The 24692-nt window shown below is 36.9% G+C and overlaps 1 protein-coding gene across 4 annotated transcripts in view; it reads left to right on the top strand.

Annotated features, from left to right (window-relative positions):
- The window catches only part of GSTCD (glutathione S-transferase C-terminal domain containing), a 72456-nt gene that overhangs the window by 12224 nt on the left and 35540 nt on the right, over positions 1-24692 (top strand). For all 4 annotated transcript variants that reach the window (XM_080590664.1, XM_080590663.1, XM_080590665.1 and 1 more), the window contains 2 exons: positions 2901-3155; positions 3835-3928. In XM_080590664.1, the coding sequence (XP_080446790.1) occupies positions 2901-3155; positions 3835-3928 (349 nt within the window). The remainder of the gene's footprint in view (positions 1-2900; positions 3156-3834; positions 3929-24692) is intronic.

The raw sequence follows: 24692 nt of genomic DNA, 5'->3' as shown, positions 1-24692 counted from the left end.
TGATTACGTTCCCCCCACTTCCTTCTGCCCCAGCCTTTTCTCATCTCTGGAAAGAAGCTTAGTACTGCAAGTGACTTGAGTTCAGCTTCGGAGCCAATTTTACAGTGCTGCAAAACTGCGTGAGGGTCTTGCTCAGCACAATCTGTGTACTTGGGTTTATGAGGATGTAAACACAGAAAAGAATTAAGGAAATGACAACTCTATTTCATATGATAATAAAAGGACGCAATGAAGTTGCCTACGACCACTATTCCTGCAGGTACTGTACAAGACTGATAGCGAAACACGGTGTCTGTTGCCAAGAAGAGCTCTGAATGAATTTAGTATTTGCATTTTGATACAAGTTGTTTTGCCAAATTTGCCTTGTGGTGTTAAAAAACAAATGGAATTCCTGGAGAAGATGCTGTCGGTCTCTCAGAGGTAAAAAAAAAAAAAAAAAAAAGTCTCTAAAATCAAGACAATCACTAACAAACATTATTATGTGCTAAATGTCCCCTATAACTTCTTTCACCAAGGTCATTATCCTCAGTGGATTTCTGTATGATTTCTGTATGATGGTACTAATGTGGGAGTCCAGATCAACGTGTCCACCTGTGGATTAAGATGTTTAATTATTTAACAGAAATGATTATTAATTCATCTCTGCTTGAAGGTCCCTTCCACTGAACTGTTCTGTTCCTGGATTGTCTTTAAAAAATCGTTATAGTTGCACTTCACTTTGCTTTAAGGGTTTAAATAATGAAGTCTTCAATGGGTATATGTCTGGAAAGTATCATGCAATAAATGTGAGGAAACCCATAGCTGATTGTAATTGTAATTACCAAAAGTAAGATAATGAAGCTGAAGAGTTGTTTTTCATTACCTCATTCCATTTCTGTTATCTTTCTGAGGTTAGCCTTGTTACGCTTCCTATTAGTTGTAACTGTTTAAAATTAATAGGAGAATAACAAAAGCTCGGCTCTCCATCTGGGAGAAACCACTATTCACTTTTTAAAATACAATGTAGAACACTCGTTATCAAGTGTAACAGTACCTCTTAGAATTGCTTTCCAAAAGACTTCTTCCTTAACTGAATGAATGTATTTCTGCCTCTGTTACTATTGTGATATTGAATTAGATATTAAAATTACAGTTCATCCTCCTTTTGTTCCTTTAGGTATTACTAATTACTGATGATTACCCTAAGAACATTATAAACACAGAATGCAAGAAAGCTGCTTAAAATTTTGTGTCATGTCAAGTGTTCTCTACCAATTTCTGCTTCCACGCTGTGCAGATAGATGTGTGGAAGAATACCATTTTTGCTTGGCCTTTTCTGACTTTTCATGTGAGCATGGTTTGCAATTTTGTTTTCGAAGCATGCACAACATTTCAGGATAGTTGAGGTCAGAAGGGACTTCTGAAGGTCATCTTGTCCAGTCCCTTGCGCAGAGCAGGGCCACTTAGAGCAGGTTGCCCAGGACCACGTTTAATCAGGTTATGACTACCTCCAAGGATGGAGATAACCTGAAAAAAGCTTACCTACATTTCAGCTTTCATTTCAGCACAATCATTTTATACTCCTAAAGTTTTGCAGAATGAAGTTCACTGCACAAGGTAACTTTTTCCTTATTTTTGAAGTAAAGGAGTGTTGTTTTGATATGTTGATTAAAATACTCTTAATGTCCAGCAGTAACTTTAGTTTTAGTTAATCCATGTGTGGGTTGTAGGTTCTCTGATCCAGCAAAGGTCTAAACAAATAACATTTCTCAATTGTTTTTTCTCAGTTTAGTCATGTATACAGGTAGGTGTGTGGGATTTTTTATTACAGCTGAGGGAAGGTGGGGACCAGAGGAATCCCAAACATTTATCTCTTTGGCCCTTTCATTTCAAAGCTACTGCTACCGTTTAAAGTTTTTTTCCTCTTCCTTTTCACTCTTCAGAATGAACAAACTGATACTTCAGCGCTACCAACAAAGAACTGTCATGGCAAATTCAGAGCTGTGAGGCAGCTCTGAGATGTCTCCAGGGTGATTACACAACAAAATTATTTTAGAATAGTTAAATAGTGATATTAAGTACATTTTATTAAAGATCTGTTTCTATATATATAGGATACCATCATTTTGCTGTCTTTGAATATAAATTTTTGTTTGCTGTGCAAATTTTAAATACTGGAGTGTAGGAAGTTGTTGACTTAGCACATAGCACATGAACTTGGTAAAGCCAGCTCTTGGCAGTAGGTGTGTAGAGAATATTCCCAGTTTTGCTGTGTATTTCACTTGTACTGAAGAGAATTACGAGAAGTTTAAAAAGGTGAAGAGGATGATCGTCACTGTTCTGAAACATTTGGGAATGTGAACAGAAATTACTTCAGTTCACTGAATGCATCGTTTTTAAGATTAGATGGTCTTCATTAAAAATTGTGATTTATCTTTTTGTTTTTTTGTAATATGTTTATCACATTCAGACTTATGATTTTACACTTTAGGATACACTCAAGATTTCAATTTCTGTTGAAGGCCACTTTGCTTTAAGTTCAGCATTCATTGCAAATTACGGGATTTTGTGATTACCAACAAAAATGAATCATTCCCTTGTTAGGAAATATCAGATAATTAAGAATATTATTTTAAATGCTGTTTTCCTGTTACCGTCTTAAATTGTGATTAAAATTGGCCACGTAAGGACTTTCGCTCTAGAAAGCACATGAGAATTACAGACGTTTAAATGGCCAGCTGGCATTTCCAGTGGCAGGCCAGAGTTCTTAACTAGCTAAGCGTTTTCATTAGCAGCACGCTATGAGTGAACATGTTGGGTTTTAGCATGGAACTAAGCTCACTTCCATAGTTCATGCCTTCTGTTTGTGGCTTATAGGAAAATTGTACAATAGTAAGTTATCTTTCCATTTATTTTTCTAGGTTCACAGCAAAAAACAAGGAAAAAATCTGGCAAACTTGCCTCTCATATCCAGTTGGTATCGAAGAGTTCAAGAAGTACCTGGAGTAAAGAAAGCTGCTGACAAATGCAGTATGCAGCTTCTCCAGCTTCCAGAGTTGATGCCTGCTCCAGAGGAACAGCTGCAAGACTTCTCTTCAGTTCCTGATGAATTAGAAGAGGAGCATGAAGACAGTCATTTTATAGGTGGTCCAAGGCCAACTATGACTAAGTTAATGGTAATTTAAGACTTTTTAATGAGTTAATTTCATGGTAGTATTCAGCTTGATTCAAGGTAGATGGATTGCAGAGGCTGTCTTTGACAGCCTTGAACAGTTTAATGAATTTTGTCTGATATGCGTTGATTTAGAAGGGATTTTACTTTTTTTGTTCAGTTAACAATATTTGACTGTTCAGGAATCAAGCAAACATAGGATGCTGGAGGCTATGTTAATAATTCTCAGGAATCAAAGTAAGCTTTTGTTTAAATTGTGATATTATCTTCCTCTTTTAAAGATAATATATAAAAAAAGATGACAAAAGATGTTGCTTTTATGTTTGGTTTAAGTATTCTATCATTTCTGCTTTTTTTTTTTTTTTGCTATTTCCTTTGAGCTTTGAACATCTGAGATCCATAATGAGTTTTGTTAAAGAAAACTCTCCATCGTGTTCCCTAACTCTCCATATTTCTTTGTATAGAGGCTGTCAGCCTCTTCTAAATAAAATGAACAGGGCTTTCCTGTGAAAATGAGAGAAATACATAATTTGAATCCCAAATAATGTAGTCATCTGCCTATTAAGTTTCACCTAGGCTGAAAGTGATGCAGTTTGATCTGATGTCTTTAAGTTTGGTGTGAATTTTATCTACTTCAGTAGATAAAGGATCAGAGCCTTATTTTTTTGTTCCCTTTCACATAGGAAAGCGGTATTGAGGCAAAATTTTCTCCTCATCCCTGCCCTAACTGGACTATAGACTGGACCAATCTCCCATCAGCAGTCAGTCCTGGAGAAGGTAAGGGTTTTTAGGTATGCGTGTGTCTAACAGTGCCTTTTTCTGGTGTAGCTACTTCACTGTTTCAGAGGAATGTATGTCACTTCTCATCAGTGTATTTCAAAGCTATGTAGAACAGGTAAGTAGTTTCAAATCTGTTTTAGAATGCAGGCTGTTTATAACACATGGTGAGAGGACTTAGGTCATCAACAGCTAACGACCAAACTGGGAATAAAAGCTTGACCTTGAATCCTCGGCTTTTTCCTCACTGCTTCACCCCTTTCCTGAACTTTTCTTCATATCTGGGGCAGTAAATTCTGGCTACACGATGTTAATATAATCAGCATGAATGTTATACGTGGACTACATCTCCCAAAGCAGTAGCAGCTGATTTCATTATGATGAAAATAATCTTAATTAGAAAAATTTGGAAGATACATATCAGTCTTCCCTTTTGTGGCAGCGTTCCTTGCCCTGTAGGGGTTGTTTTTCTTTGCTGAATTGCAGAGCAGTATGCTGCCCAGTGGCTGTAGTTCTACAGAGAACAAAGAGATTTACCACAGCATTTGTTGTTTTCATTGGTGTTGTGAATGTTGAATACCTCTTCTACCACACAGTAGAGTTGCCTCTGAAAGGTCTTGTAGATACTGCCAGACCATAAGAAGTTAGTGGACAGTAACTCCTTTCTATGAGGAACAAAAGGGTTTGTGTTCTTTAGCCATACTTACACAAAATACTTTTTATTTATTTATTTTATTTTTCCACTGTGTGAGAACAAGCGTGTATTCCCATCTATGATACAGGGTTTATAAATGTAAAATCAAATGTGAAGTTGGTTTCTTCTGTTTTGTATCTGTGTGTTGTTCACAAAACCGTGACAACCTTCATGTGTACTGTGAGTAGGTTTATAGTTTTATATGGAAATTCTCAAGTTCTTCTAATGTGAACTCTTTTTCCCTGGTTTTCTCCTGAGAGAACTCTTTACTGAGAAGCTGCACACCCTGCTTGAGTTACTGGTCCATTCTATCCTTTAGCATGGAATTAAAAAATAACTTGTGTTTGCATCTGTCAACAATATACCATGCTTCTTCAGACTTTAGGTGTGTGTATGTACTCTCTTTTTTTTCATGTTTGCTGAAGTAGTTACTCATGACATCGATACCTAAAACTGATTTTCAGTTCAATTTTTGGGAGTATGTGGCAAGGGAAGATTTGCTGGCTCAACAAGGGTGGCAGGAGAGGGAGGCTTCGTCCCCACCCCATCCCAACCACAATGATGCTGGTGCCATTCACTGATTTAGGGAAACTCCAAATGGTTGTGCTTTTAGTCCAGGGTCAACAGCGTCACATGGAGCAAAAAGAAATTTCCCGATAAGATAATTGATTTCGCTTTTCAGTGGGATACATCTATGTGCTTACCTCTTCTGCTACGCATGGGACTGCTCTCTGTTGCCTGATTCTTCTGCTAGTAAAACGTAATTATTATTGCATGAATTGAATTCTCAGTGTTTTATTACTAAATCCTGCCTGATATGCTAAGAAAATAGTCACTGAACCTGACAGGGTTTTAAAATGGATTTGAGTAATGCAGTTCAAGTTTTTCAAGCAGATTACCTCTATGATTGGGAAATAAATTACCTTTTATTGATGTTCATAGAAGTTGAGACAAAATAATGAATATTTCAGTTAAAACTCGCATTGTTTTTTATCTACAGTAAGTTTGATTAGCTGGCAAATAATAATTTAGTATCATACATGACACTATTTCTTTGTTCTATCTCAGACTAAATAGTCATAATTTGTGTTATATGTATGTGAAAGTTCTTGGATTGAATAGTTCAGCCTGTCTGTAAGACTAATTAGACCACCTTGCTGTCACACCTGTTCACTACAGAAAAGAATTACTGATGATTGTCATTCTACTGTAGTCACATAAATAAATTTTTTCGTTCAGTATTTTTGGTAGGGGTTATTTATTGTGGCAAAACAACAGATTATGGGATCATGATTTGCGTTTCATTTACTTAGTCGTATTTCTGAAGCAAAATGAGATAGGACTAGAACTAAGTGGTTTACCTGCTCCAGTTTTTAATAGTATTTGATTGATGACAATGCACTCGTGTTTACATTCTTTATATCCTCCAGCTTTTTAAATTCCTGCTATTATCTCAATTGCTTCTAAAATATTTGGCTTCAAAAATTGTGTGCATCAACCTTGAAATGTGTGAATCCATAAGCCTTTGTGAACACCTCGTTCTGTATTTATAACTTTGCAAGTGTCCCAAAATGCAGTATCTTGGTGTCCTCTGTAGTTGTTGATATCCAAGGATATTGTACTTCTTGCAAACTTTTTTTTCTGGATGGAGTTTAACATGAAACATTTATCTTAAAATGTATTGTAAACATTGGTTCTGTTCTAGTTAACTGCATAAATGCTTGCTACTTTTAATTGTATATTTTCTAAGGTCATTTTCCAAATCTGTGATTAGATCAGAAATATGTTGATATTGTCTACAGACAATATTACATACAGAAGCAAAAACCTCTCATCACTTTGTTGTTTCTTCCATATAGTGTATAAAGATATTTCTTCAAGCTCCCAAACCAAGTCTGTCTGCCTAATTGCATGTCTCAATATTGAAATAATTTCTGCAAAATCTTGAAAGAAAATGCAGTATTTCTAAGGTAGATAGAGGAATAGAGGGATAGAAGAATACCGGATGCTTTCATGCCATTAAAATACATTGTGAAATAATTTGCAGTGTTTGCAATAATGGCTTCATTTGACAGGAGACACGAGTTAGGAGTCCTAACCAAGCTTGTGTTGAGCTTTACAGAGAGGTAAAGGTTGTTATGGTTGGAAATGTGAACAAACAGAAGAGGGTGGCAGGTCTAAGTGTAAAAGTACAATGGCAGAGTGAAGGAAAATGACATATTTGCATCAGTAGTAATGAGGAATAATAATATGATGTGTGTCAGCATAGCAAATGTTTGTTTTTTTTTTTTCCCCTAAAAAAGCGGTGGCTGAAATCTGGGGAGGAGGGGGCTATTGAAATGAGACTGCTGAATAGAAGTAATGTGCTAGTGTTAATTAAATGTGAGGTCTGGGAAAAAGGAGGTAGATTGTATTTGATGAGATTTGTGACCAACAAAGAAATAGAGCATCTTTCTGTGGTTTCATAGTTCTTACTAGGCAGCAGCAGAAAAAATTCTCTCTCCTTTTTGGAACTTCAGTCAACACTGGAGTCTTTGTTTGTGTTCCTGGTGCTGTGTATGTGTGGAACAGTTCCTTGTCTTCAGTTTAAGTTCTTATTATCTGCAAAGGCTTGGTGGTGGATATCAAGATCACTTTGCCTGGTTATGATTAGAGAAGATTCCTTTAGGTTCACCCGAAGCACGTTAAGGGGAAGGGGAGAGTGTATGTGTGTGTGGGAGTGATGACCCTTGTCTCTGCTTTATTATTCTGCTGATTTATGAGGATGTAAGTCTTTGGTGCTGTCATTTTTTTTCCACCGAATAATGAGTTCACTGTCAAAGAGGAGAAAAATGATTTTTTTATAAGAGAATGCTTTTTGAATCTTTTTTTTCTTTAAACCATCTCTTTATTTATTTTGCTTTTTTACCCAACTGTGAAATTCAAAGTGAGAAATAACTGACCCACAGTCACAAACTCTTACTTCTTCTCACATGAGTTCAAATACTTGTAGAGCAGGAAGTATTTAAAACAGAAAAATGCCTTATTTGTGAGACCTCATTCTGAAATTACCAGCTGGACTGAGAGCGTGCATGTAATAGTATTTACTTACAAAGGTGGTGGTTAGCTGGGAGAAAATTCAGACTGTTCTTTCCTAAGTGTGAAGGTGATCACAGTATGAACATAGCATGTATTAAACTGCATTTGGTAGGATTGTCAGTAATGCTGTCTTTCTGATGAGCTTTTTCTTAAATGAAGGAATTTTAGGAGGTCAGAAAAGAGCTCCTTAGCTGAAAGACGACTTGCTATATTAGGTGGATGTGAAGGGACACCTGATATCACTTTTAGTATACTAAAAACTTGGAGCGCATGCACAGCAGAAGGTGGAGGGGGCAGTTACAGAACCTGGGAAGAGTTTGAGGTGGAGGATGTTAATTTAAAAAGTGTAGGCAAATTAATAAAGTTAAATCAAAATAAACGTAATGCATTTTACAAGTGAAGCTTGCTCTTTCCAATTAATGGGAGACATATAGCCCTTTAATTGTGTAGTTGGTCCTACTCACAGGGCCAATTTTCTGAAACAAGTGCATTTTAATGGATTGTTTATAAACATGACACCCAGAGAAGCATGTTAATTATTGTATGTATTTCCTTATTCCTTGCTAGGAGTTGGTTGATTCCTAGTGTTGAATTGATTTGAACAAGTGCTTGACTTACAGAGTTGAAGTTCTCTGTGTATGAATTTTAAAAAGCCAATGCAGAAAAAGAAAAGGCCTTTCACATCTGCTGTGTCCAGCTCACAGCGATAGGAGAGGCCATCAATCCATCGCAAGGCAATGCCTGCTGGCCTGGGTGAAGTGCAGAGTGACTCTCATCGAGTCTGTTGGTTTTATGCTTGATTTGTGATCAGTGACAAGCTGATGGCCTAATGGGAATGGCTATATAAAACTTACTCACTTGATACTTGCCCCTCCATTGGCGTTCAAATCTTCAGACATTTGAGGAAGTCACTAGATTTTTAGAAAACTTACTGAGTTTGTAAAGGACAAATTTGGAAAGCACAACATCCAATATTCACGCTGTCCCTGACATGGTTACTGAGAAAAGAGATACGTTACCTTGATATATAAGCCACAGAATAATTCATAATATGCTGTAAATGTTTCTCTTGGGGAGGGGGAAAACCCAAACAAACCACAAAACAGAATTCAGGAAATACATGTATATAATATCTAAAAGGTTGCCTTTGTTGTCTTCTTTACCTTAACAATTTATGTCAGCCCAGAATCTGATCCTTAGTGTTTTTACTTTGAGGGGTCTGCTCTTATTAATAGGCATATTTTAATATTTGCATGAATATAAATCTTACTAAAAGTGCCAAATTCAGTTATTTATGTACATACAGAGTACAGATTGTTCACAATAGAAATAGAGTGCTTGTCTGAATTATAAGAAAAAATAGTGACATGAGAAAGAAGCTGCTCTTACTGTGCCACCCTTCTTTGTTTGGTAGTGTAGTAACGATCATTTTTTCCTAGGAGGAAATGCTGCTCCATTTTTTTTTCCTTTTTTCTTTTTGAGGTATCACGTTTTCTATTTTTATGAAGCAAAAACATAAATGAAACACTTCGAATATGATTTCTGATGACTGATTATCTCAAATCATTTGAGTATGATAAGAAATTATGAGTTTATCTATCACGTTGATTTGAGAATTGACATCACGATATTTATGATCAGATGAAGAATATAACACTTTCTTAAAATTCTTTTTAAACAAACTCCTTACAAATTAAGAACATGGAAAGAGAGAAATTTCTGTTATCTTTATATGTCTCTCTGAAAAAAATATTTTACGCTTGACTGTATTCCTGCAGAGGAATTGTTTGTCAAAGTCTTACCCTCTTTAAAAACATATCATTAAAAACCCTAGGTAGTGAAAGTTGCTTCCCTTTAGAAGGAGAATCTCTGTGTTCCACAATTATTCCATAGAGCTGTTGCTCACATTTATGTCATTAATTAATTGCACACCAGGTTTTGTTTTTAACATACTGCCCAATATAACCTAATGGTTAATGCAATACAAATCATTTTTTTCTGGAAGAAAGCAAAATGAATTACAGATATTTGGCTGACACTTTGTTGCACTGACATTGTTAAAATATATCTTGCAAAGGCAAGAGTGATTTCCTTCATTGGCAAAAATCTGCTAAATAAAAATTCATTGGAATGTGGATCTCGATGTTTTTTATAGCTGGACAGCCATTGATCCTGGAGATCCCACTTATGTTTATTATTTCAAAGCAGTTTGGTTTGTCCTCTGAGGTCAGCTGTCAAGGACTGTGTTTACTGATCAATGGAAGTGCTTGGCAAATACCGAGTACTCTATAAGTAATTTGCTACTCTGGATACTCTCTCCCCTTACCTATTCTCTTCTGCTTTTCTCTCTGTAAATGCTAGTTTTATAGGACATTTTGTAAGAAACTTACATTAGGCTTTTAGAAAGTATTAGAAAGCAAAGTATGCAGAAGAGTTTATTTCAATAGCTTACTTCATCTGCTTTCTGTGAGACACAAATTAGTATTTTTTTCCATTTACAGATCCATAATACAAGGCTTAGGAGCTGCAATCTTTGTCTATTAACAAATTAACGTAATCAAAACAGGTTTCCCCATGAGGCGAAGGGACCCATTAGGTCCCTTCGATAGCTCAGCTGGTAGAGCGGAGGACTGTAGAGGTGCTGCCTGCGGGAATCCTTAGGTCGCTGGTTCGATTCCGGCTCGAAGGAGACGGCATAATTTTAACTGCATGAAGTTCAACAAGGCCAAGTGCCGGGTCCTGCACCTGGGGCACAACAACCCCAAGCAGAGCTACAGGCTGGGAGATGAGTGGCTGGAAAGCTGCCTGGCCGAGAAGGACCTGGGAGTACTGGTTGATAGTCGGCTGAATATGAGCCAGCAGTGTGCTCAGGTGGCCAAGAAGGCCAACAGCATCCTGGCCTGCATAAGAAGCAGTGTGGCCAGCAGGTCTAGGGAGGTGATTGTCCCCCTGTACTCGGCTCTGGTGAGGCCGCACCTCGAGTACTGTGTTCAGTTTTGGGCCCCTCACTACAAGAAGGGCATGGACGTGCTCGAGAGAGTCCAGAGGAGGGCAACAAAGCTGGTGAGGGGTCTGGAGAACAAGGCTTACAAGGAGCGGCTGAGGGAGCTGGGGTTGTTTAGCCTTGAGAAGAGGAGGCTCAGGGGAGACCTCGTCGCTCTCTACAGTTACCTTAAAGGAGGCTGTAGAGAGGTGGGGGTTGGTCTATTCTCCCACGTGCCTGGTGACAGGACGAGGGGGAATGGGCTAAAGTTGCACCAGGGGAGGTTTAGGTTGGATGTTAGGAAGTACTTCTTTACTGAAAGGGTTGTTAGGCATTGGAATGGAGTGCCCAGGGAGGTGGTGGAGTCGCCATCCCTGGAGGTCTTTAAAAGACATTTAGATGTAGTCCTTAGTGATATGGTTTAGTGGAGGACTTGTTAGTGTTAGGGCAGAGGTTGGACTAGATGATCTTGGAGGTCTCTTCCAACCTAGACGATTCTGTGATTCTGTGATTCTGTGCTGTTTCTTCAGGTTTGATCTATGATACTGTTCAGTGCAATCTGTAGTCTAGGTTTCCAATGTGCGTAACTCATGAGTTAAGGCATCAGGTATTTTGGTGTCTACACTCGAGATAAACCCTCTGGTCTTTGAAGACTAAATATATGCACATAAATGTGATCCTGTTTGTAAAATTCATTTACCTATTTGCTAAGAAGTTGCTTTGTAAAATGATTTCCCAGGTTTCAAAACTCCTGCCAGGTACCCCCATCCCCTACACCACTCAGTAACTCTTCTTTCTTCATCTAGACAGGATCTGAAATACTAATGGAGTAAGAAATGGCTTTGCACTCTGTTTCTTTAGCTCAGTAAGACTCTTGAAATTCATCAATTCGTAAATTTTAAGGCCAGAAAGACAGTATGATCATCTACACCTGTCTGCTGCCTGATGCTGACTATAAACGAAATCTGTAATTGCTTGGACCATGCTGAATAGTTCACTGAATAATAATAATTTTAGGAAGACACTCAGCTGAAGGCAGAGTTGTGTTCACAGTACAATTTTATTTCTCCGAAATGGAGATTAAACTATAAATTAGGTATTCAAGAGTGAAAGAGTATGTTGTGAAGGAGAGCAGCTTTAAAAAAGAACTTTGATTCAACTCATTGGGTGGGCCGACAAGAACAAAACATTGTTTACAACTTTAGAAACTTCTTCAAAACGTAAGTACTTTTAAACAACACAGTCTAGAACAATAACATGGTGTTACAGTTCTGTGGAATTAACTGATGTTTTGATTAGGCAGTCCTAGTGGTATACCAGGCAACAATCCTGAAGGATCATAGTTACCTTCCACTTCCAGAACTGATATTAAGTAAAAGATACTTATCTAATTGCAGACACTATGTTAAAGAAAGATAACCAACTAAGGATGATGGTGGTGGTTTACTCTTCAGCCGAAGAAAACTTCAAAAAATGTTCAGGCTTCATTTACAAAATTAGTGTTAATGAAAAGGGGGAAACATCAATGAGCTAAGATGAGATTCTTTATTTTGATCCACCAACCACCGAAAAGCTTAGCTTCCCGCTGAGTTCCCTGTATTTTGGACAAAATGATGCTTTCTTCAGTTTTATGCTTATACCAAATGTGAGTCATTCTCTAATTGGATTTTGAGTAGACAGTACTAAAATGTTTTAACTGCAGCTGTTTTTTATTTTTTTAATTTTACCTATGTTGAAGGGAAACAGCATGAAGTGATGTCATTATCTTTTAGCCATTTTAAGTTTTTCACTTCAATCCATATTAAAAGTATAATTGTGAGCAAAACTTGCTAACATTAACTTGTGGAATAAATGCTTTATTAGGTGCAGAGCTGTTTGTTTTGAAATTGTTAGCGAGATTGATTCAATATATCCAAGTTGCTTCTAGGATTATTTTGTGAAGGTAGGTCACAGCTATTTTGTTTTGTTCTTTCTTTTATATTGGCATTACCTTTGGACTATTTTAGTCTCGAGAGATGCTTCTGAGATGTGAATACGTGATGCTTAAAAATCAAAGCTGTTTTGGGGAATCTGATATTTTATTAAAATTCTTACTAATCAAGAGATGCAAATTCTGTGTTTTACTTTAAATGTTAAAAGCAACAGCATTTCTAAAATGAGATCCAGGCAGTCATTTATTCCATAAAACAAAAAGTTGAAAGAAACACTTTAAAGTTCTCTATTTCCCTTCCAAGCCTGTCAGAACTTTTTGAAAGACTTTGAAGATTTTTTTAAAATAGTTTTGTAGCCTATTTCAGTATCTCAAGCATCCTGAAGCAGGAACTCATCCTTCTTCTTCAACTGATTTTTCCATATCAGACAGCTCTTTGCCTGCAAGCCACATGGGTAACAATCCAAGTGAAGCTCAGCTGAAGCTGCTTCTCATTAACCTCTCCTTACAGCTATAGTTTAGCTGCACTCATTTAAAAGTTTATGAACCACGTTTATGTTGGCCTCGTACTTTGCAATTCAAGATCTGGAAAACCTGGGATGGTCATGGAGCTATGTTGTCTCATATTCTTAATAAATAATTGAGAAGTGAATGATTTTGAGAAACAAAGAGGTGTAGGCTAGAATATAGGTAATGTTGATATCTGAGGTGATAAGTGTATGAAAAACAAGCTTATTACTGCAATTTCACTATTTTATGTGGCTTATCGTAATAAGATTGTTCTTGCAAAACTTTAGACATCATGTGTGACTTTTCTGGACTTTTTGATTGCTCTGGGGTATAGCATTCTACAATTTTGATGGGAGTTTGAGTTCAATAACTAATTTGTAGACCAAGAAAAAAAATCTTTATGTAGCTGGCAATTATAAATTGCCCGTGCCACTAAACCAGATGATTTGTCTGTGGCAATATGTACTCTTCCTACTACTGTGCTCTTCCTCCATTTTTCTTTTCTTTTCGTCTTGGTTGCCAAACTACATAAGGGAAAGGAATGAATTATTTTATTAAGAAGCATACCTGGAGACAAGAGGCAAAGCTAATATATGGCTAAGTTAAATTAATATGCAATTAGGAGCTTTTGAGTACAATGTTTCACTGAAATTGATACTTTTTGAAAAATTTTGGCACGTTTGTTTGCTCAAAGTCTGTTGTATTATAAGTGCTGTTTTGAACTAAATGATATTATTCTTAACATCCTCTGAAACATTCAAAACCTGCAAAGAAAAAAAACAGCCGTTGCTAATGCACCTTATTAAAAATCATACTAGAAAGAAAAAATACCAACACAGCTGTATCTTGATCCTGTTATGGGTAAGAAGTTGTTATGGTGCAGGTGATTGACAGGCTTTCCACAAGGCTAATAAATGCAGTGTGAGGTACTGAAAAGTGTCACCTTTGTGGCATGCTTTGTGGACTAAGTGTAAACCCTCCGAGAATTCCTGAGGCCTTAGCCCTTCGTATAGAATATCCCCTGGAACACGAGTTCAATTTTTGATGAAGTTTAATCCCTAGAGGTATAGTTTTACAATTCACAAGTCCTTCTTAAATGCGATTTAATTAGGCTTCTGAGAGATTTGTTTTATAGAGAACAGTATATAAAGTTTAGTAGAGGCTTTTTTTCAGCCCCTTTGCGGTTTGTGTTTATTTACTGAACATATCTGGAGAAATAGAATTAAATGTTGCAATTTGCCAGTTGAAATGTTCTTGGGATTTACGATGTGGGAACTGAAGGCAATTTTTAATGACTTGTTTTTGTAAATTCACAGTAGCCTCAGTTCTGACAGTTAAATTAAAACATATTCTTGACTAAACAAGAGTAAACTTCTGCGAAATGTCTGCACTTGACAGTCACTGGGTATGTGCAAGTAGAATTTGGGTGTGATCTGCCCTAGAAAGAATATGTAGCTTCTTAGACTGTGATTTTTTTTTGTGTGTGTGTTTTTAATCTCATCTAAAGTTCTCTGACACATGGAAGGACATAAAAAGCAAAAACATTAATACGTAGGTAACTATCAGGTATTTTATTAACATAACAGTTAAATTAATTGTCCATGTCTTCCTCAGAAATCTGTCATGAAAATTAAATGGCCTGCTAAGTAACTCTGGCCTTTGTTTCACATAAACTGTTTGGTCTTATGCTTTTCCTGATATCATATTAGTAGAGTGTACTTGTTTCTTTGTCCTGATTTTATTCCCATGTTCCATGTTCATGGCATAGAAAAGTCCCTGAATTATTTATCTCTTAAGCCAGAGGTCTAAAGGACAAGGGTCTGCTATGTAGTTGATAGCATGGAATTGCAGGTCATTCTTTACCGAGTATTACTACTGAGGAAAGAAGGATTGATGATCCGTTCTAGAAATTTTGCCTGGGACAAAGGCCAACATAAATCCAGGACAGATGATTAATGTGATACAGAAAGATGTGGCTCAAAATCATAAGCAGGGGTATTTTTGGGGAAGACAGAATATATAGAAATTTATCACCTTTGATAGTCAGTAAAGGTGTATTTAAGAGTGATGCTGTGGTACACAGTGACGCTTTGCAGAGAAGACAGTGGTGACACATTGTTTCCTCCTCTCTGTCTTGAAAATACATGTTTTAACCTTTTTTTTTTTTTTTGAGAGTACCGTTCCTAGTGTTTCCATTTCATGCTAACTGACACCATGCATACCATCCAGTCTAAATGGCATTGAGAATTATCTGGATGCAGACCATTCATGCACTGCTGGCCCTCATGAGGTTCTCATAGCAGCTGGATAAATAGTTATCAAAAATGCTTGCCTCTTTCAGAACTTCAGCAAAAATGTAAACAGATAATTAGATAGGAAAATGCTATTTTTTTGTTGTTATTGTTGTACGTGTTCCATTTGTTTTTTCTTGCTTGGTTCTGAGTAGTTCAGAATAGACTTTATCTGCTGCTGAATAATAACTAATTGCCTATTTCATGAATCTTGCTCAACGTACTTAGTACATGTCAACTTTTCTACAGAGCACGTATAGTGTCCAAACTTAGAGCAAATTTGTTTTAGTGTCTTGTCCAATTCTAAATCTGTACATTCCTGATTTTCAGCATTTTGCAATAATTCTTTAGTTAATACTGTACACAGTTTCGGAATGTGAATTCCTTAAAAAAAAAAAAAAAACCACAACCAACCAACCAAATAAACAACACAGCAAACTTTGGATATCTAAAAGTCTGTCCTATTTCTGCATAAGTGGAAAGATTGCCTTTACTTCTTCAGGGGCAATATTTTCCTTTTTGAAAGATTTTTTTAACTATCTAAATATTTAATCAAATGTTGTAATAATGAAATCCGTATGCATTAGTGTATCTATATTAACAAGAAAGATATAGGGAGAGAGGGAATTGGTCCCTTTTTCTGTCTCCAAATAATCTGAATATGCTGCTGAAAAAGAAGTAAAATTACTGATGAAATTAGCCTTCATTTTTTTTTTTTCTAGAATATAGTAATATCTTAGTATTCCAGTTGCTGTACATTTTAAATTAGTCTATTGTAGTACCAGCATTGTCTTTAAATGAGACATTTCAACTGCTTTGGTGTCCGTACTGTAAAATGTCTTTGCTGCTACATTGAAAATTGTTCTGTAAGTTTTCTTACTAGACTTAAATCCCTGCTACATCTGTAATAGGGTGTAACCACTGTACAGCTCATGTCCTTTAGCCATTTCATGTGCCATCCACTTGCCACACATGAGAATATGAAGGTTCATGATTTATAGATTAGCATAGCTATACAGTGTAATCAATACAAGGATTTAAAGTTGTTTTTCCCTTTCTTTGCAGTATTTTTATTAGCTCATTTACATTGTTTTCTCAGCATTTTAGCTGAGGGACATCTGGTTTTAAATTTATCAGTCTAGCTTTTAAGTGAGCGTGACTGATCCCTGTATTTCTACTACAAAGCCTATAGCAATTCTTTCAAGCAGAGGTGTCAGGAGGCCTTCCTTACCTCTGCAACAGCATTTTGGCTCTCTTACTTTATTTAAAGTGTAGTGTTGAGCTGTGCAAATCTGTCTTTCAAGACAGAAGTGTACTGGTAGAGCTGAACCAGAGTTTCGTAACTGTTTCTCCAGTCTGCTGGTGTGTGTCAGAGACTTCTGGAGCATAAAATCTTCACTGGCCACAGGAGGGCAGCAAAATCTGTTTGGATAACAAACTGTACCTGTGCCCTGGGACTAAGGAGTCACCCAAGTGAAAGAGACCATTTTTATGTGGCAGTTCTCAGCCCTGTAACCCCTGATTCCAAAGGTGGGGATGACCAGTTGGAAAATGTATTTTAAAACACTTTTACCTTCACATTAGATTTGACACTTTAACTGTTGAAACATTCATTGTGTTGCAGTCAGACTGAAAACCTGTAAGTAAGTACAGAGTAGTGTCTGTTTTACTAGGTGCTGTGTAAACACATAGCCCAGTAGTACCTTTTGTCTTGAGTGTTTTCAAGGCTAAGAAAGAAAAGAGAATAGTTGAGCAGGGGGTGACAGAGGGCTAAAGTTGATCAGCTCAACCTCTTCTGATGGAGTTTTGTATGGTTTTTTTTTGTTATACAGGAGACTGCTGGAATATACTTGCAAAACAATGAGTAGCTCAATAGAAATTTCTGGAAGTTTTTGTCTCAGTGTATGTTTAACATGAGAAGAATTGTGCAAGGTTTTTTTTTTTTTTAATTGATTGATAAGTGCTGAATAGTTCAAGAGCCAACATCTTGGTAATTGAAGAAGATGGTATCGTGGAAAGACAACTATGGTTGGAATTCAGAGGAAAGGGAAATAGCTTGTTTGATAAGATGGAAGAAAAAAACAGACAAAAAGGATGCAAAGAGGTGAATTTTTAAACAGCTTGATGCCTGTCTTTTTTTTTTTTTGGTGGCAGGACTTTTCATTAGGAAGGGAGAGCAACAGTCAAAGTGTGAAAGAGCTGCCTAGCCTATGCAAGTGTTTGAAAACATTCCCCAGAATCAAGTCAAAAAAGTTTTTCTTTCCTCTTAATTGGACCTCTCACAACTTCTTTTCCTAGCACAATCCTGCTTCCAAAATAGGAAACGTAGGCACTGAGAAGTTGAGATCAGGAGATTAACTAGACATGAAAAGTAAGGTATAGTTTCTGTGCTTGGGTGCAAAAAAGACTGCAGCCCAAAGAACAATTGAAACTGAGGAGGAATTTGTCTTTCTTCTCTTCCTCTGTCAGTAAACACTGCAAACATACCAAAATAATTTTTATGTTGTTCTCATTTAAATTTATTGACATTCATTCATACTTCATTCTGGGGATAGATTCATTCAATAACAAAACATTATTTGTTATTGTTTTGGGAGGGAAAGAGGAGGGGAGTTGCTGGAAGTTGGAATGTTCCATAGATGATTTACATTATCTTTTTTGTAATGTTCTTCAGAGATCCTATTAAATTATTTGTAGATGCAGAGAAAAATAACCCAAGCCCTTTTGTTAGTTTGTAGCTTGGTCTTCTCTCTTTGAGGTCAGCAATGGAGAACGAGGACAAGTGCCGTCATTTATAGTATTAGGCATTTGTAGTAGTGTTTGTGGTTATCTTATAGTGAGGCTTTAAAAACAATGTTAAAAATTTCTTATACAAATGAGCAATTCCAGCACAGCTGTCAGTGTTTTAATTAGCAATCAATACTTCTAGCTGTTTTGTTTTCTTCTTTTAAGATCTTACTGAAGCATGGATGTGGGAGAGTAATTTGAAAGTTGGAAGGAAGCTCCATTGCAGTCTACAAAGAGAAATGGTAAATGTCAGTGCCTGTTCTGAAATTTACTATGGTTTTAGATTGCCTGAACTAGTGACTGTTCTGATTCTAAGAGACACTTGCTGTGTTTCCATTAATTATATAAGCTAAATGACATAATTAAATTAAGTATCAAGCTCCACAGCAGAGCAGGAGCTAAAGAACTGTAGACTTGACTTTGTGAGTAAGTGATCATTGTGTAAAAAGTTGTGAGGCTTGATTGAGGCTTTATAACCTTTCACCCACCATTTTAGAAGGTTGTCCATCATCTGTTTAACAAGATTAACACATCAAGTTGTTAGATAACTGCTGTTAGGTGTCTATTCTTGCCTTGGAACTTCCCTTTTCATCCCTCTCTGTTAGATACATTAGTGAAGTATTCAAAACCATGAGGAAAATGTAGTGCTGATGCCGGTTACTTGTTATGGCATACCTAAATACACATCTTTATGCAGCAGACTGTATCATTTGAACTTAAAATAGCTGATAGACTTCTGGTGGCTTTTTTAGATTTCCTAGATCAAAGTAAAAGAACTTCAGAAAGCAATTTTAAAAATTGTCAGACCATCACAGTTTTCTAAATCCATAGTCTTTTATTTTGCTGGGCTCTGCATTAGATTCATGAAACTCTATGTAAGAGAATTAAATATCCTTAATGATAAATATCCTTATTGCTAGGGCTATTGGTTGCTTCCAAAGTTTGTAATTGCCTAGATTTTAGGTCAATTCATAATGATCACACTAAATAACATGGATGTTTATCTTATGGTTATTAAACTAGAGAATTTCCTTCAGAAATGTGGGCAAACATGTTTTGAACAACCTTCTTTTGCAGCGTAAGAGTTTTGTGTGGTAAGGATGGGGGTGGAGGACCAACTCATTTTAACAGAAAAAGCTTATTGCTATTGAGGTACTGTCAAGTTTTGTGCAGTGTTAGTGGATTTCTGTGAGCTCTTTATTGACATTTTATGATGAGTTTATGGATCACGACATATTTCATCATGGCAGTGCAATAGCTTTGTGTATGTAAAACATACTTTGAAACTAATATTTCTTTTAGAAACACAGTAGTGTGTACACTCTTAAAGGTAAGTGTTGTACAAGTGGCTGGACATGCCTTCATCCATCCCCCAGTCTTTATCTTTTGTAGAATTGAGGTATAGGTTTTGTATCCAATCCATAAATCATTTGTGACAAAATATGAGACAGGAAGGATTATTTTCTGTCTGTTGAAGTTGCTTATTGTTTCCATCTGCACTTGCAGTGGTTTTTAGATTTCCATGTAAGAAGCATGAACACATTGCTTGATTTGGATACAGACCCACATTAGATAATGACAGGAGTTTCATTTTAGCTTTCCTGAAAGTGAGTTTTTAGGCTACAGTTGTGCACTTGAAGTTTTAATCAGCAATTTTGAGAAAGACAGCACTGCTATAAATTAAGGAAAAAAATAACAAACTAAACCTAATAGATTGGAGGAAAAAAAAGTATTTTTATGAGCAATTCATAACCTGTTCTTATGAATGGTCTTATACTTTCTAAGTTTTTTAATTATTTGGAGGAAAGACCAGGCTACTGTATGTTTAGTATTTTAGTGAAGGTGGTATTAATTATTTTGTACTTGAAATGAATTTTCTCCAGATGGTCTGGAATAGCTTCTGAAAAGTTAATTTTTGGCGCATGTCTCTTGTCAAATTTCTGGCATCTTATCATAGCAATATCAAAAGGAATTCGCATCCTTTAAAAACTTAAAATACTGAAAAGCAAAAGCAAGTAGGAAATTCAGCTGTTTGTAGAATTGTCTTGTAAGTGTAGAAAAATTGGAGAATAATCCCAATATTAAAATCAGTCAAATTAAATCTTAAACAATAAAACCTGTTCCCTGTTGTTGTGGAATGTTGATGAGAGGGAGGGAGGGAGTGCGTGTGGGTGTTGTGCTGGCAGGTTCCTTCAAAAACTGTTGCAGATCTCTCACTGAGTTGTCGGTCATTGTGTTGATGCTTTTACTTGCTTCTCTAAGTGTTGGGAGTAGACCAGTTAAGAAAGTATTCACTTAATAGTTCACAAACTCACCCTACCTGGAGTCTTCTGATGTGTCTGATTGTTGAAGTGCTCTTAAATCTGCTTAAAGTTTTTTGGATATCCCACTTGCAGATCTTTGCTGTATTCTTGCATTTTTAGTGATAAGAAACAAAACAATGTTCCCCTCCCAAAGAGTGGAGTACCTTTTAGCAGTATAAACTTAGAACTGTTCCAAGCACTTCCATAAAGGAATGGTAAGTTGGACAGTTTTTTTTTTTGTTTTTTTTTTTTAACCTCAGCTTTCAGTTGCATTGCATGTTTTCTGCAATCCTCCTTTTGTTAGGAAGAGTAGACTGGAAAACATAAAAGTGAACTCTTAAACTTCTCAGTGTTAGACAAACACTGCTTGCTGTCCTAGACTTTGGACCTGATATTTTGGAAGGCTCACTGAAAGTAAGCTGAATTTGTAAGTGGTTCTAGGCTGTATATGTGACATCAAAGACTGCATATGAAAGCTAGCTTCTTTTCGCTATCCTTCATCAGCTAAAGACATTGGCAAATACCAGGGTCTGTCACGGGCTTCCATGAGCTAACATTTTGTATGGCATCCTAGATGGATTCGCATCTTTTGGTGTGCATGTGCAATGGGATTTAACTAGCCAGTGTCTTTAGGAAAGAAGACGGTGCTGTTACTTGAATGAGAGAAGGAAACTTGTAGATATAATACTTTGAATCATGTCCCATATTTCATTTCTGTTTTATAGTAATTTTGCTTAAAATTTTATCTGTTTATATCGTTCTTATGTTTCTGTATCATCAACAGAATTTACTCATATATGTGTTATCTGTTATCAAAGTGCATGTTTCAATAATGTTGATACGGATTTGGTATTTATAGTTCATTTTCCCTCATACAGGGAAAAGAGTCTGTTTTCCCAGTTTGTAAATCTCTCTTCAGAAGTAGTAACTATGAGAATGAACCAGGTTATCGCGTATACATAAGAAAACCTGAGAAACTAGACGTAGTACAAAAGCTAAATTGTGTGGATTTTAATGAAAAAATTGTCATTAATATGAATAAAATTCCAATACTTGAAAATGGCTGTTCACAAGTGATGTTGCTTGTTGAATGGAATTGAATTCTTTTAATTCTGAAAGCAGTACTTTTTCTCCTTACTGAGGGAAAGAGTGTAGTTCATTCTGCATTGAGAAGTTAAATGAATTTTTTTGTTCTTAGTAGTCTATTACGAAGAGAATCCTACCGACCTTGAAAGGTTACTTCTGTGTTCAGCAAAAAGGAAAAAGTGTTGAAGCAATAGTGCTTACACCAAAGATGTTTGGTTAGTTGTGTTAATTTAATTCTATATTCTATTTCATGGAACCGTGAGGTTCACAGATTTTGCTGCATGTGAAATGTCTAAGTTTTCTTGTTCTCAGTGAGCTCTCTGTTGTTGTTTTATGCATCTTCTTGAATGCGTTGCTTTGAAGTATCCTCTGTTGAAAAGAGCACTGCAATGTACTTCTACAGTATAATGCTGCAGAACAGTCCAGGTAAATAAGTATAAGAGAGACTGCCTTAGCCATGTCACCATGATGTTAGGCGTGGGTGGTTTTGGTGTGACTTCCTTCACTGCCCGTTTGTGAGTATTTTCTTATTTTGAGCTTTCTATTCGTAGTGGACATTAGCCTGCGGAGTTCTAAGGCCAGGGACTTTTCTGTTGTTTGTATTCCCCCTGTACTCGGCTCTGGTGAGGCCGCACCTCGAGTACTGTGTTCAGTTTTGGGCCCCTCGCTACAAGAAGGGCATTGAGGTGCTCGAGCGAGTCCAGAGAAGGGCAACAAAGCTGGTGAGGGGTCTGGAGAACAAGTCTTATGAGGAGTGGCTGAGGGAGCTGGGCTTGTTCAGCCTGGAGAAGAGGAGGCTCAGGGGCGACCTCATCGGAGGCTCAGGGGCGACCTCATCGCTCTCTACAGTTACCTTAAAGGAGGCTGTAGAGAGGTGGGGGTTGGTCTGTTCTCCCACGTGCCTGGTGACAGGACAAGGGGGAATGGGCTAGAGTTGCACCAGGGGTGGTTTAGGTTGGATGTTAGGAAGTACTTCTTTACCGAAAGGGTTATTAAGCATTGGAATGGGCTGCCCAGGGAGGTGGTTCAGTCACCATCCCTGGAGGTCTTTAAGAGACGTTTAGATGTAGCCCTTAGTGATATGGTTTAGTGGAGGACTTGTTAGTGTTAGGACAGAGGTTGGACTGGGTGATCTTGGAGGTCTCTTCCAACCTGGATGATTCTGTGATTATGTAATTAATCTGATGATTCTGTGATTATGTAATTAAATTTCTCAACCGAAGGAAAGGTTTCACCGACAGATTTCTTTGCAGTACAAGTCTAATCTGAACTGGACATTGGCATGCTACTGTATCTGTGACAAATCAGCACACAATTTGGAATTTTTGCCTAAATTCTGCTATGCTCGCTGTGATATGTTAACCTGAAACCTGACTTGGCTTGAAAGCTCAGTGCTATGGATAGAAAGTGTGTTACCTAGATTAAAACTTTCCAATACAAGTTAAATGTCATAAATAAAAATTAAAAAGAAAAAGGAAAAAAAGTGCTGTTTGAAGCCCTCAGGGTAATATTAGGTCAGTATTCTGTCGTATGAGGAAGTTGCAGTTTGGTCTGGTACTAGAAGTGCTCAAGCATGATTTAATAACTTCTTTAGCCTTGACCGGATCTGAAATCCTTGGTTGTGCTTAATACTGCATATACCCCTAATCAGTGTCCTTGTCCCAGAGGAGCTTGTTGTCTGGAGTCTGTCTGCCTTTTGTCCTCAGATGGTCCGAGTCTGCCACTTCCTCCATATGTTGAGTTGCACTTAGATTTCACTTAGCTCATTTCCAGAGTAATTTCCTAAAGAAGAAAATAGAAGGATGTAGAACTTGGCAGAGTTAGAGGTATCTTACTTCTAATATCAAGTCCTTCTTCACAGCAAGTATTGACCATCTGAAGAGATGTATGACCAGTCTTTGTTAATTTCCCCTTCTTACTACTATCAAATTTTTTTTTCTTCATCAAACTATGAAAACCTTTTGAACCCAACTCTGGACTAACATAGAATTGAGGTGGTGTCTAACTTGTTTTGATGTAAATTCAGTGGTATGACTGTTTTTGGAATAATCTGGTTGAGATGACTGTATCTCTCTGATCACTGTAAGTTACCAAGTCCAAGGTCATACAAAGGATGTGGATTGATTTTTTTTTTTTTAATAAAGTGTATGTATTAAAGCAGCAGGTCTTCATTCTGTCTTTATTCAGGTAGTTGTAATTGTTTGCAAGACAATTACAGAGATATGTCTGTACATATTAATTTAATATAACTGTGGCGATGTACATTTTTGCCATTGTGCATTGCTGGATTTTTGTTTTTCTTGAAAGTCTTGATTAGGTTTGGCCTTGCAGTAGTTCATGATGTTTATGGCAGGAGGAGGAGATAGTGGTAGGAGAGAATGAAGTGGATCAATCTATGTATATGTTTTTTTACATTGAAATAAAAAATAAAAACAAAAGCACCACAAGAAACATTTGTAACGTTCATCTTAATTTCTTTTCCTGTTTGCTTTGTGGAGTGAAATTGTTGTGTTCTTCCTCTTGTTTGCAGCATCTGAAATGCTTTACACTGTTGGTACCTTAAAATCTATTCAGATGAATGGGTTGTTGCAGCATGATTTTTCCTTGGCATTTTTTTTTTTATTTCTTTCATCATAGCTCTTTCAAAATTTCTTCCAGAAAAGGGAGTATCCTTAATTGTATTCTTCTATCTCAGATGTTTATGTTGCTGCTGTTACTGTGGTTATCTAGTTTACAGTTTCTCAGCTGTTCCAAGTCAGAGCGGACTTCTGACATGGCGCAGCAGTAATACCCATGTAACAGCTGAGGCACTGGGCTTAGCTGATCTGCCTAAGTAGGTCCACAGCAGAAAAGTGCAATAGCCCGACTCTCAACTCTGTTTCCATGCTAGTGTCCTAGCCAATGGCCCATCTTCTTATGCTCAAATAAAGTTGAAACTTCAGGTGTGATTTGTAGTAATGCAGGCATGAATACATTGTAATCACGCAGGACTCCGAATATCGTGCCTGGGCTGGATTGTGGGTTTTAACTGTTTCTTCAATAGTATTTCTTGTCCCTTCTCCCCACTTTCTCACCTTTTAAAGCTTAAGGGAAGGAGGAAGA

The sequence above is a fragment of the Anser brachyrhynchus genome (genome assembly GCF_964034855.1).
Source record: "Anser brachyrhynchus genome assembly, chromosome: 4".
NCBI lineage: Eukaryota > Metazoa > Chordata > Aves > Anseriformes > Anatidae > Anser > Anser brachyrhynchus.
The sequence above is the reverse complement of the archived record's forward strand: the minus strand, read 5'-3'. Positions and strand labels throughout refer to the sequence as shown.